The sequence below is a fragment of the Takifugu rubripes genome, chromosome 19 (genome assembly GCF_901000725.2).
Source record: "Takifugu rubripes chromosome 19, fTakRub1.2, whole genome shotgun sequence".
NCBI lineage: Eukaryota > Metazoa > Chordata > Actinopteri > Tetraodontiformes > Tetraodontidae > Takifugu > Takifugu rubripes.
This window is the reverse complement of record NC_042303.1, coordinates 18431064-18442382: the sequence shown is the minus strand read 5'-3', so window position 1 is coordinate 18442382 and position 11319 is coordinate 18431064. Positions and strand designations below refer to the sequence as shown.

Here is an 11319-nt window from a genome sequence, read left to right as displayed (position 1 = left end):
GTCTGTCTGCCTGCCTGCCTGCCTGCCTGTCTGTCTGTCTGCCTGTCTGTCTGCCTGCCTGTCTCCCTGCCTGCCTGTCTGTCTCCCTGCCTGTCTGCCTGTCTGCCTGCCTGCCTGTCTGTCTGCCTGCCGCCCTGGGACCCTGCAGAGTTTTGGGTGTGGCTGTGGTCATGTGAGCGTTGTAGAGGAGCAGGTCAGAGCTGTGACGGAGCTGCTGATCACACCAACACTATTGCTATAAATTCTCTCACTCCTATTTATACCCCGACAGCAGAAGCAAAGTTCACTTTTCCTGTCACATGACTCTTGCTCAAGCACACAGCCGTGCACAGTGCATGTCCTCAGGAAAATGACTCATCCAACCTAAGCCGGCGCTGCGTGTGTGTTTCAGTGTGGAAGGAGATGCCCCCGGCAGTGAGGTGGGCGCCTCTGTGGACCCCAGCGCTGGCTACAGTTGTGTCCCAGTGACCCACAGCGGAGGCCTGGGGCCCGACCACTTCGACAGCCAACTTTACGGACACCTTTTCCTGCCTGGTCACCAGCGGCCTCGGCGCCCGAAGCTCCAGCACTCCCAGTCCATCCTCCGTAAACAGGCAGAGGAAGAGGCCATCAAGCGTTCCCGCTCCCTGTCGGAGAGCTACGAGCTCTCATCGGACCTACAGGACAAGCAGGTGGGTCTGGATAATAACAACCCTGTTGAACATCTTTGTAAAGAGACCTGGGGAGGCTTTGGCTCTGACTCTGGTCTCTCACACAGAGAGATTAAAGATTAAAGGTCTGATTTTAGCTGGTTGTGGTGTCTCTACTCTAGCCTGTAGAGTTCCTCAAGGTGTGCAAATCTTTCATCTCTTTATTCGTTTCCCTCAGATCTCAGATAGGTACAGGCACTTCCCTACAAAGCTTTCTACATCAGACATTAGTTCAAGTACGAGAGGGAGATTTGGAGCCTCTTTTTTCTCATTTCCTCCGTAACTTCTCTTTTCTAAAAGCCTTTCGGTCACCAAATACAACATTTCCTGCTTTTTGTGCTCACGCTTCGATGAAACGTTTCCGTTTCTGGGTCAAAAAGAGATCCGTCAAAAGTGAATCCTCAGCAGTCTTGTGGCTCCACACTCTTCAGACCTGACAGCAGATCAGTCGGACAGAAAAGTGATCCTGGAGGTCGGAGGAGAAATTTTCCTTTTTGCTTTCCTTTTCCCGCTGTTGTCTGATGTGGATTTCACACTTTCATGCTTCCGTGCTCGCTGCGCACCAGCAGCCATCTGTCCTCGCCGAGAGCCCTTGAGGCCACGAGACTCGGCGGGTCCCAGCTGTCACCCAGGAGGGAGTCTGGTGGGAAAACACAACTTCTGGTTTGTTCGGAATGGTGTCTCCGAGCTTCTTCTGGGATGGAGAAGATTGGAAAAGGGTCCCCGTGCAAGATGGCGTCTGCTCTTTTACAATGAATATTCTGGAGAACAGCAGACCATTAAAAACCACAAAGTACAACCATTTAATACTGAGGAGAACTCAGTGGGTCAGTGATGAGTGTGTCCATCAGTGGATGGAGTGGACAGGTCTCCTCCAGGCTCAGTTCTGACTCTCTTCCTTCTCTTCCTGCAGGTGGAGATGCTAGAGCGTAAATATGGTGGGCGTTTCATAACCCGGCACGCAGCCCGCACCATCCAGACAGCCTTCCGTCAGTACCAGATGAACAAGAACTTTGAGCGTCTCAGAAGTTCTATGTCTGAGAACCGTATGTCCAGAAGAATCGTCTTGTCCAATATGAGAATGCAGTTTTCCTTCGAAGGACCTGAAAAAGTCCACAGCTCTTACTTCGAGGGAAAGCAAGTGTCGCTGACGGACGACAGAACCAAACTGGGACCGCGGGTGCAGACGGAGCCTGGGGGGGAGATGTGCCTACAGGCCAAGGCTCCTGCGACACAGAGCGACTTCAGCGACGCCATCACCGAGCTGGAGGACGCCTTCTCCAGGCAGGTCAAATCTCTGGCCGAGTCCATCGACGACGCTCTGAACTGTCGCAGTCTCCACGGCGACGACGGCCCGACGGAGCCCAGGAGGCTCCACCAGGACCTGGACAGAGAGGTGTGCTGCCCGGTCAAGCCCTCCCACAGCGTCGCGGACCATCGAAAGCTGGACGAGATGACGGCGTCCTACAGCGACGTCACCCTTTACATCGACGAAGAAGAACTGTCACCACCTCTGCCTCTGTCTCAGTCCGTGGACCAGCACTCCAGCACCGAGTCGGACCTGCGCCAGCGTTCGCTCAGCGCTTCCCAGGACTACTGGTCCCTGGCTCACAAGGAGGAGAAGGGGGACACGGACACCAGCTGCCGCAGCACTCCGTCTTTGGAGTGTCAGGAGCAGCGTCTGCGCGTGGACCACCTCCCTTTGCTCACCATCGAGCCTCCCAGCGACAGCTCCGTGGAGCTGAGCGACCGCTCCGATCGCAGCTCGTTGAAGAGGCAGAGCGCTTACGAGCGGAGCCTGGTCAACCAGCAGAGCAGCCCCAAACACGTCAGCCACAGCCTCCCGCCCCGAGGGCCCCCCAGGGACGACGACGCCTCCCTCCATCGGCCGCGCCAGCTGGAGGCTCACCTCGCCATCAACGGCACCGCCAACCGCCAGAGCAAGTCGGAGTCGGACTTCTCCGACGGGGACAACGACAGCATCAACAGCACTTCCAACTCCAACGACACCATCAACTGCAGCTCCGAGTCCTCGTCCAGAGACAGCCTGAGGGAGCAGACGCTCAGCAAGCAGACGTACCACAAAGAGACGCGCAACAGCTGGGACTCGCCCGCCTTCAGCAACGACATCATACGCAAGCGCCATTACCGCATCGGCCTAAACCTCTTCAACAAGTAGGTGTCACGCCACGCGTCGGACACCTCCTCCCAACGCTGCCGCCTCCCTTCCTGCCTCAATCCTGTCCCTCGTGTGGCTCACGCTCGGAGTAGGGGGGTAATCTCTGATTCTCTCTCTCCCTCCCCAGAAAACCAGAGAAAGGCATCCAGTATCTGATAGAGCGAAGCTTTGTTCCAGACACTCCTGTGGGCGTGGCTCACTTCCTGCTCCAGAGGAAAGGCCTGAGCAGGCAGATGATTGGCGAGTTCCTGGGAAACAGACAGAAGCAGTTTAATCGGGACGTCCTTGAGTGAGTTCCCCGCAGCAGGAATCTCACAGCCTGCTTTCGCTTTGGATGTTTCTACGTCTTTAATTGTATCTGCCTAACGAGCATAAACCATCATTCGGTTGCAGAATGAGCTGAGCGTCAGTAATCTGCACGTATTCGAGTCTATGCTGAGATTCCGGGGCTGCGTAATGAGTTACATCCAGGAAATAAACAGAGTGGAATCCACTGGGGGATCAGCTGTGATGCTCAGATAAACGCAGATTCATCATCGTCTTTAAGAGGAGGCCTCTGTTTTGTAAAATGCTCATCAAAGCAGCGTAAACTTGGACAGAGTCCTGCGTCACAATCCGTCCCTCAGATAAGATCAGCCTGCTGACACCCTGAGCAGAAGGATCTGGTTCCTAAACATTGTTCAGATGTTTTAAATGTGAAGGAATGAAACTTTCATTTTATTCCTCTTCAGCTGCGTGGTGGATGAAATGGACTTCACGGCCATGGAGCTGGATGAGGCGCTCAGGAAATTCCAGGCTCACATCCGCGTTCAGGGGGAGGCGCAGAAGGTGGAGCGGCTGATCGAGGCCTACAGGTCGGAGCAGAATCTGCTGTTTGCCCCACACTATCTGCCCCACAGCTTCCCTGTTCCGTCAGCCAGTCGCGACCTCTGACATTTCAGGCCCATCTCATCGCCATGGCAGCGATAGCACGGCTGATTATTGGAGCTGGCCTGCAGACACCACAGATATGATGGTGAAGTCACTTTATGGTGAATCTGAAGCTAATGACCAGCCTCGGGGCTGAAGGCTCTATTGGCAGGTTTCAGTGCTGCGGCCTGGGCGAGCGGCACACATCTGCAGATCAGATAGTGGAACGATCAATAGCAGCTCTGCTGCTAATGTTCCTGCCAAACATCAAACACTAGAGGGGGGAGTAGAGGAGCAGGAGCGGGAGTGAACCTGCTCAGATGGTCAGATAGGACACTTTTGATACCAAAACCTTTGGGAAGCTCAGAAAAGCCGCCCTGATGCTGCTGGAGCTTGTCCACCTTGTTGTTGCTAGGAAACAGTGCTGGGTGAAATTTGCATGCAATCTCAAGTGCCACGTTCTCGTTAAAGTTGCGGATGTTTGTCGTGCCCCGGGTATCCGCGGGCAGCCATCACGCCCGTCTGTGTGGTCATTGTATCTAAGCAACTGCGCAGCGGCCGCCAGTCGAGCCGTCCAGCTGGAAACTGATATGAGAGCTGAGGTTCTGCGTCCAAAGAGAACACTCCCAGGATGCTTGTGTTCATGTTGGTGTGATCCTGTCTGACGTTGCCTCTACAGCCAACGCTACTGCATCTGCAACCCCGGGGTGGTGCGGCAGTTCCGGAACCCTGACACCATCTTCATCCTGGCCTTCGCCATCATCCTCCTCAACACCGACATGTACAGTCCCAACGTAAAGCCTGAGAGGAAGATGAAGCTGGAGGACTTTGTGAAGAACCTCCGAGGTACGTGATCGGACGCGTGAGTCACAAACACGTGTGGTGGCGCCTTCCAGAAGCTAACTGGGAGGCTCCTCACCATGGCGCCTGAATCCTCCCCTCTCTTTTCCTCTCGCCCTCTCCCAGGAGTGGATGATGGGGAGGACATCCCCCGAGAGATGCTCGTAGGCATTTACGAGCGGATCCGCAAACGGGAGCTCAAGACTAACGAAGACCACGTGTCCCAGGTTCAGAAGGTGGAGAAACTCATCGTTGGAAAAAAGCCCGTAAGTTTGAGTCGCTGTGCTGCGGATGTTGATGAGGAACATCTCAGCACCAGCGGGTCAGAACCAATACCATCAACCATCAATTTCCTCAGTTTAAACCCACTTTGTGTCACAAAATGAGCAGAAGCTGGAGCTTTAATCCATAATTAATCCATAAAATAACCTGTGTGTGTGTGTGTGTGTGTGTGTGTGTGTGTCCGTCTCATAGATCGGCTCCTTACATCACGGGCTGGGCTGTGTAAGTATTACTCCTCGCTTCCTGTCGAGCCACATGAATGTTTGCAGTGTGGCCCAAGCGGACCTTCTGGTGTTGTGTGTGCAGGTGCTGTCGTTACCCCACAGGAGGCTGGTCTGTTACTGCAGACTCTTTGAGGTTCCTGACCCCAACAAACCCCAGAAGTTGGGCCTCCACCAGAGGGAGATCTTTCTCTTCAACGACCTGCTAGTGGTACAGCAGACGTTTGTCCTGGATCCTCGGAGATCTGCTCCAGCAGCCTAAACTTCTGCCTTTTGTTTGTAGGTTACAAAGATTTTCCAAAAGAAGAAGAACTCTGTGACGTACAGCTTCCGGCAGTCCTTCTCGCTTTACGGCATGCAAGTGTTGCTCTTTGAGAATCAGTGTAAGTTTGTGCCGATGAGGTGAATAATTATCGTTATCGTCTGTCCGCCAACATCCCCAGTGAGCTCTGCTGTCTGGTTTTAGATTATCCCAACGGAATCCGTCTGACCTCAGCCATCCCTGGAGCCGACACGAAGGTGCTCATCAACTTCAACGCCCCCAATCCTCAGGACCGCAAAAAGTTCACCGACGATTTGCGTGAATCTATCGCGGAAGTCCAAGAAATGGAGAAGTACAGGATAGAGTGTGAGTGCGGACGTCAGGGTTGTCCCGGGGACGAAGGGGATCAGCAGGTTTCACTCACTCAGGGTGTTGGTCCATGTCCTCCACAGCTGAGCTGGAGAAGCAGAAGGGGCTGGTGAGGCCCAGCATGTCCCAGAGTTCAGGCTTGAAGAAGGAAACGGGGAATGGCAACCTGAGCCGGGCGAGCCTGGACGACAGCTACGCCATCGGCGAAGGCTTGAAGAGGAGCGCCCTGAGCAGCTCCCTGCGGGACCTGTCTGAAGCAGGTAGGACACAGTAGAAGGAGCGGAGCTGCATGCTGGCTGGAGGTCCAGTCGCCTGGAGACACGGCTGAGGGTCACGTTCCTGTGCAGGTTTAGCTGCCTGTGGCAACAGCATCAGGGGTAAAGCTGGTACCTGGGACCAGGACGTGACCCGGTGGTGTCGCTGGGGGGGACCAGCGTTAGGTTGTGAGTGTAGAGGGTCACAAACGGACACACACTCCAAGAATGAAGCTCCTGCTCCCAGTCACCAGGAGGTGTTTGTGGCTCCTGGGCTGGAGGTGCTGCTCAGGCTTAGATGTGTCCGGGCCCAGAATAGTGCGGCCAGAATTCCTGGAATCCCAGAGGCCGTGTAGCGCCGACTCGCTTCTTCCTCTTTCCATGTGGTCTTCGTGTGCCTCCTCTGCCTCAGACGCAGTTAGACAGTAGGAATGTGCCCCCCCCCTGTTCCTCTCCCTTGTTCTGGGCATCTCTAATCTGTGGTGTTACATGTTCTGGGCAGGCAAGCGTGGAAGACGCAGCAGTGCAGGATCACTAGACAGCAATATGGAAGTAAGTAGGCAGCCGCCGCCGCGGCGCCGCGGCGCTTTCATCTCCTTTCATCTCCCGTTTCTCTCCGGTTGTGTCGTGTTGCCGGGGGCGCGTTCCCGCCGGCTGATGCACGTGCACGACGTCAGCATGGTTGTGACCTTTCGCCCTCCGGCCTCCGACCTCAGACGCTTCCTGCAGGTTCTCGCGCCGCGACGCAGGCGGTCGTTGCGCGCGGCTCCGCCCACCTGGCGTCCCCGCTGCCGCCGCGTCGCTGTTGCACGTTTGGCTGATTCGTTCCTGAGTTGTTCGACTCGATTCTTTTGTCGCTTCATCATCGCTTCAAACCGGCTGCAAGAAACTGGTTTAACCGTTTAACACGAACCGTCAATAGTTGCATGTTTTGCATGGCTCCGCCCCCCACGGCCCCCTTTTGATTTGACCCTCTGTTACGAGTCCCGTGCACGCACACACACACACACACACACACACACACAGATGCCAAACTTGGGCACATATCTCCATGAGTGACGTGAGCCTCAGCAGTGTGAGGGAGCGGCCGATGTCGCGGCCTGATGAGCCGTGCACACTGAGCCGTGCACACTGAGCCGTGCACACTGAGCCGTGCACACTGAGCCGTGCACACTGAGCCGTGCACACTGAGCCGTCCACACTGTGTCCACCGACTACAGGACGTCAGCAGGGACACACACACACAAAAGCAGTCAGTTGGAACAGGAAATGGAAGATTTCCACAAGGCTACACAGGCAATCTTGTAAGATCGGCTGTGGCTGCTCACGTGCACACACTGTGTGTGTGTGTGTGTGTGTGTGTGTGTGTGTGTGCGTGCGCGTCCCGCTGCCGTGTGCCTTTGATCCGACTGTCTTCTCTCCTGCAGGGCTCCATCATTAGCAGCCCCCACATGAGGCGGAGGCCCCCCTCCAGCCGGGACTGCCCGTCCCGCCACAGCGGCCAATCCCTGCCCAGCTCGTCCTCGCTGCTCGGGTCTCTGTTCGGAACCAGGCGGCTGAAGTCCCCCAGCCCCACCCCTCAGACCCTGCACCCCACCCTGATCTCCCACACCCCCCACCCTGCCAACCTGCACCACACCGCCCGAGGGGAGACAGACACGCCGGCGCCCGTTCACCACGCCCAGTTCTGCCACATGACCCAGAACCCCCCACCGTACCACCACCACCACCACTATCACCCGCCGGCCCACTTGCAGCACCCCCCTCACCAGTATCACCCTCCCCCACCTCAAGGCCAGCAGCAGCCGTACCCACCTCACGCCGCCCACGGCCACGGGGGCCACCCCTCCCACCCCTCCCACCACCACGGGCCGCCACCAGCGCCCTCTCAGACCAGCAGCAGCACCAAATCCAAGCACAGCGGCATCAGCACGGTGGTCTGAGCGCCTCCGGAACTGGACTCACGTCGCTCCCGGACGGTGGCTCCGGCTCACGGGAGACGGATCCTGGGCCTCCTTCAGCTTGATCCGTCCCCCTTCTGTCCACGGTGGACGGCTCCTTCTCGTCATCAACACTTTTCTTCGCCGGTTCCGTCACCTTTTGCCTGCTCGGTGCACAACGACCACGACGACTGTTCCTCCTCAGCGGGTCAAGGCGACGGGATGAAACATGCTTTTATTTTAGAACGTGTAGAACGTGTAGAACGTTAGAACGTTTGTGTCCGCAGGAGGAGGATCCGGGACACTGTGGGACACTCGGTGGTTGTACAGGTGTGGACTGTAGAAGTAGCTCGCAGCTCTCCGTGATCCCTCTGTTAGCAGTGACAAACGTGCCAATAACGCAAGCAGTTACTGACTTAGTCACAAAATCCTTTGTGTACTTTGTGCATAGTGTTTATAAAATAATATCAACTGTTATTACACTCTAATTACTATTCCAATCGTTAGAAGTATTGACGGCGTTTCGGATGCTCGGTGTTTTACCGGAGCAATCCGAAGAAGATGGAACCTCCTGGTTGCCTTCGAGGAGGCGCCCCCTGCTGGAGGCCACGGGCAGCAGCCCGCGGACGCTCTCCTCTGGAATACGGAACCTCCGCAGGGAACCGGGGAACGTCTGAATGTCCCACCTTCGGTACCGGCTGCTCGGCTGCCGTCTCTAGTTTGTAAGGTCCAGTGGAGGTTCTGTCTGTTGAACACGTGCCGGGGGGACTGTTCCTGGCGGGACCGTTCCGGGCCTGGAACCTCTCAGCTGGCTGAGCGTCCCCTGTCCCCCTCCGGGTCCACTGTGCGTCTCTCCAGCAGCCACACACGGACATCACTGTGCAAAAGTCCCTAATTATCACTTATATCAACCACGCGTTTGACATATTATGGGATGTGTGGCTGCACCACACGGTCGTCCTGTGTGCGGCGTCCACGGCGGCGGGTGTGGGCATATTTTTCTGTTGACGATGACAGACAAGCACTCGTCCTTCTTAGTTAATATCAGTTTCAGAGGTCAGTCGATATCTGCTTTAAGACTACGAGGTGGATTTTTTTAAGCGGATGTGCAATATGGATTTACTTTTTTACTATATGCATTTGCAATCTGGTGGTTTTTCCATTGTGACAGTTGTGTTAGCTGTGTGTGTGTGTGTGTGTGTGTGTGTGTGCGCGTGTGTGTGTGTGTGTGTCTTGTCCCTCTTCATTTCTCCCTCAGTGTTTCTGTGTATTGTGAGTCCACGTGGATTTGAGGGACGGCAACTTGCACACAAACACGGTTGTCAAAGAAAAGAACTGTAATTGCATGAAACAATGTATTAAAAGGTTATTTTCTAACTTGCATATTCCCAAACTATATCAGTGTTACAGTCTAAATTTGTCAACATGAATGGTAGAATAGTTTCAATCTACTGGAGCTAACCGCTCTTTACTCTACCCACACACTGTAGTGTTGATCCAAAGTGTGCAACAGTCGCTGACGCCTGATGTTGTCATGGCGACGGGATCTGCATTTCCTCAAACAGAACAGCTTTGGTTCAGGTCATTTCATGTGTTCATTATGATCATTCATCAAGCTGTCACCTCTGTGCAACAACGCCATTAGGCTAATGCTAATTAGCAGGACGCTACCTAGCTAACTAGCCGCCAGTTCAGTTTGTATCCTCTGTATTTGTTAAAATTGTTGCTCTATTTGTCATTAAAGCTTCAGTGTGTAAGATTTGGCAGCATCTTGTGGTGAGAATACAGATTGCAGGAATTGGACGCGTGTTTCCGTTCCAGAAGTTTATTGTTGCAGATTAGCTGCAGAATTTGAAGCTGCGCTTCCCCTGAGCAAAGGTTGCAGCTGAAATATCAATTTGGCTCCGTCCCAGATCCTCGTAGATGCGTGAATGTGCACCAGCACCAGTGGGGGGGGGGGGGGGGGGGTGGGGGGCGCGTCCGTTCTACATGAATACAAAAGCAGCACAATAACGAAGGATGTTCGGACCCACGACGGCTTCAAAGCTGCATTCGACAGGATTTTAGCTCAGTTTCACATCTGTAGCAGCTCAAATCCACCCGGTTCTGAACTGTCCCGTTTGTGGAAATGCAGCCGATTGAGCGCAAATTAGACAGAAAATACGAGCTCTTCCTGTACGACTGTTGTGTCGCGTCCTAGTGTTCAAGGCTCCCAGGCTACTGTGGTGCTCTAGGTCAGTACTTTAAATACTTCTATACTCTAAACTTCTGAGGTTCTATTCTCCTGTAGAAAACATCTGGAGGCGGATTCAATAAAAGCTCTCCACCTTAGTAACTGCTAGAATGTTCTCCTCTCGTTTCCAAGGACACGTTTTGGGTCTCGTGCACGTCGCTGCTCCTCCAGGAGATTTAGCTGAGTTTTCTCTCTGATTTGGACCTTTAATCCATTAAATGAATTTAACAGCAGAACTTTTAGCCACTGACTGATCGCTAAAGAAATTTAGAAAGTTTAGATGAGTCATTTACTGAGGTAGTTCAAACCCCTTGCTCAAGGGTGCCTTATGAGACAGCGTCGTGCTTCATCATCTGTGACACCATCATCATCACCACCACCATCACCACCACCATCATTACCACCACCATCACCATCATCACCACCATCATCACCACCATCATCACCACCACCATCACCACCATCATTACCACCACCATCATCACCACCACCACCACCACCACCATCATTACCACCACCATCACCACCACCATCATTACCACCACCATCACCATCATCACCACCACCACCATCATCACCACCACCACCACCACCATCATCACCATCACCATCATCACCATCACCACCACCATCACCACCACCATCATCATCACCATCATCACCACCATCATCACCACCATCATCATCACCACCATCACCACCATCACCACCACCATCATCACCACCACCATCATCATCACCATCATCACCACCACCACCATCACCACCACCACTATCATCACCACCACCATCACCATCATCACCACCACCACCATCACCACCACCACCATCATCACCACCATCATCATCACCACCATCATCATCATCATCACCACCACCATCACCATCATCATCACCACCACCATCACCACCACCACCATCATCACCACCATCATCATCACCATCACCACCATCATCACCACCACCACCACCATCATCACCACCACCATCACCATCATCACCACCATCATCACCATCATCACCATCATCACCACCATCATCATCACCATCACCACCATCACCATCATCACCACCACCACCACCATCATCACCACCACCATCACCATCATCACCACCATCACCATCATCACCACCATCATCA

General features: G+C 54.2%; 1 protein-coding gene across 10 annotated transcripts in view; it reads left to right on the top strand.

Annotated features, from left to right (window-relative positions):
• The window catches only part of iqsec1b (IQ motif and Sec7 domain ArfGEF 1b), a 71127-nt gene extending 61425 nt beyond the window's left edge, over positions 1-9702 (top strand). For 9 of the 10 annotated variants that reach the window (XM_029826093.1, XM_029826092.1, XM_029826094.1 and 6 more), the window contains 13 exons: positions 392-671; positions 1603-2864; positions 2996-3157; positions 3600-3722; positions 4457-4623; positions 4744-4883; positions 5092-5121; positions 5206-5331; positions 5404-5503; positions 5587-5748; positions 5835-6011; positions 6508-6557; positions 7433-9702. In XM_029826093.1, the coding sequence (XP_029681953.1) occupies positions 392-671; positions 1603-2864; positions 2996-3157; positions 3600-3722; positions 4457-4623; positions 4744-4883; positions 5092-5121; positions 5206-5331; positions 5404-5503; positions 5587-5748; positions 5835-6011; positions 6508-6557; positions 7433-7948 (3295 nt within the window). In that variant the 3' untranslated portion in view covers positions 7949-9702. The remainder of the gene's footprint in view (positions 1-391; positions 672-1602; positions 2865-2995; positions 3158-3599; positions 3723-4456; positions 4624-4743; positions 4884-5091; positions 5122-5205; positions 5332-5403; positions 5504-5586; positions 5749-5834; positions 6012-6507; positions 6558-7432) is intronic. The other variant, XM_029826099.1, reaches the window with a different exon arrangement.
• Positions 9703-11319: the final 1617 nt, after the last annotated feature.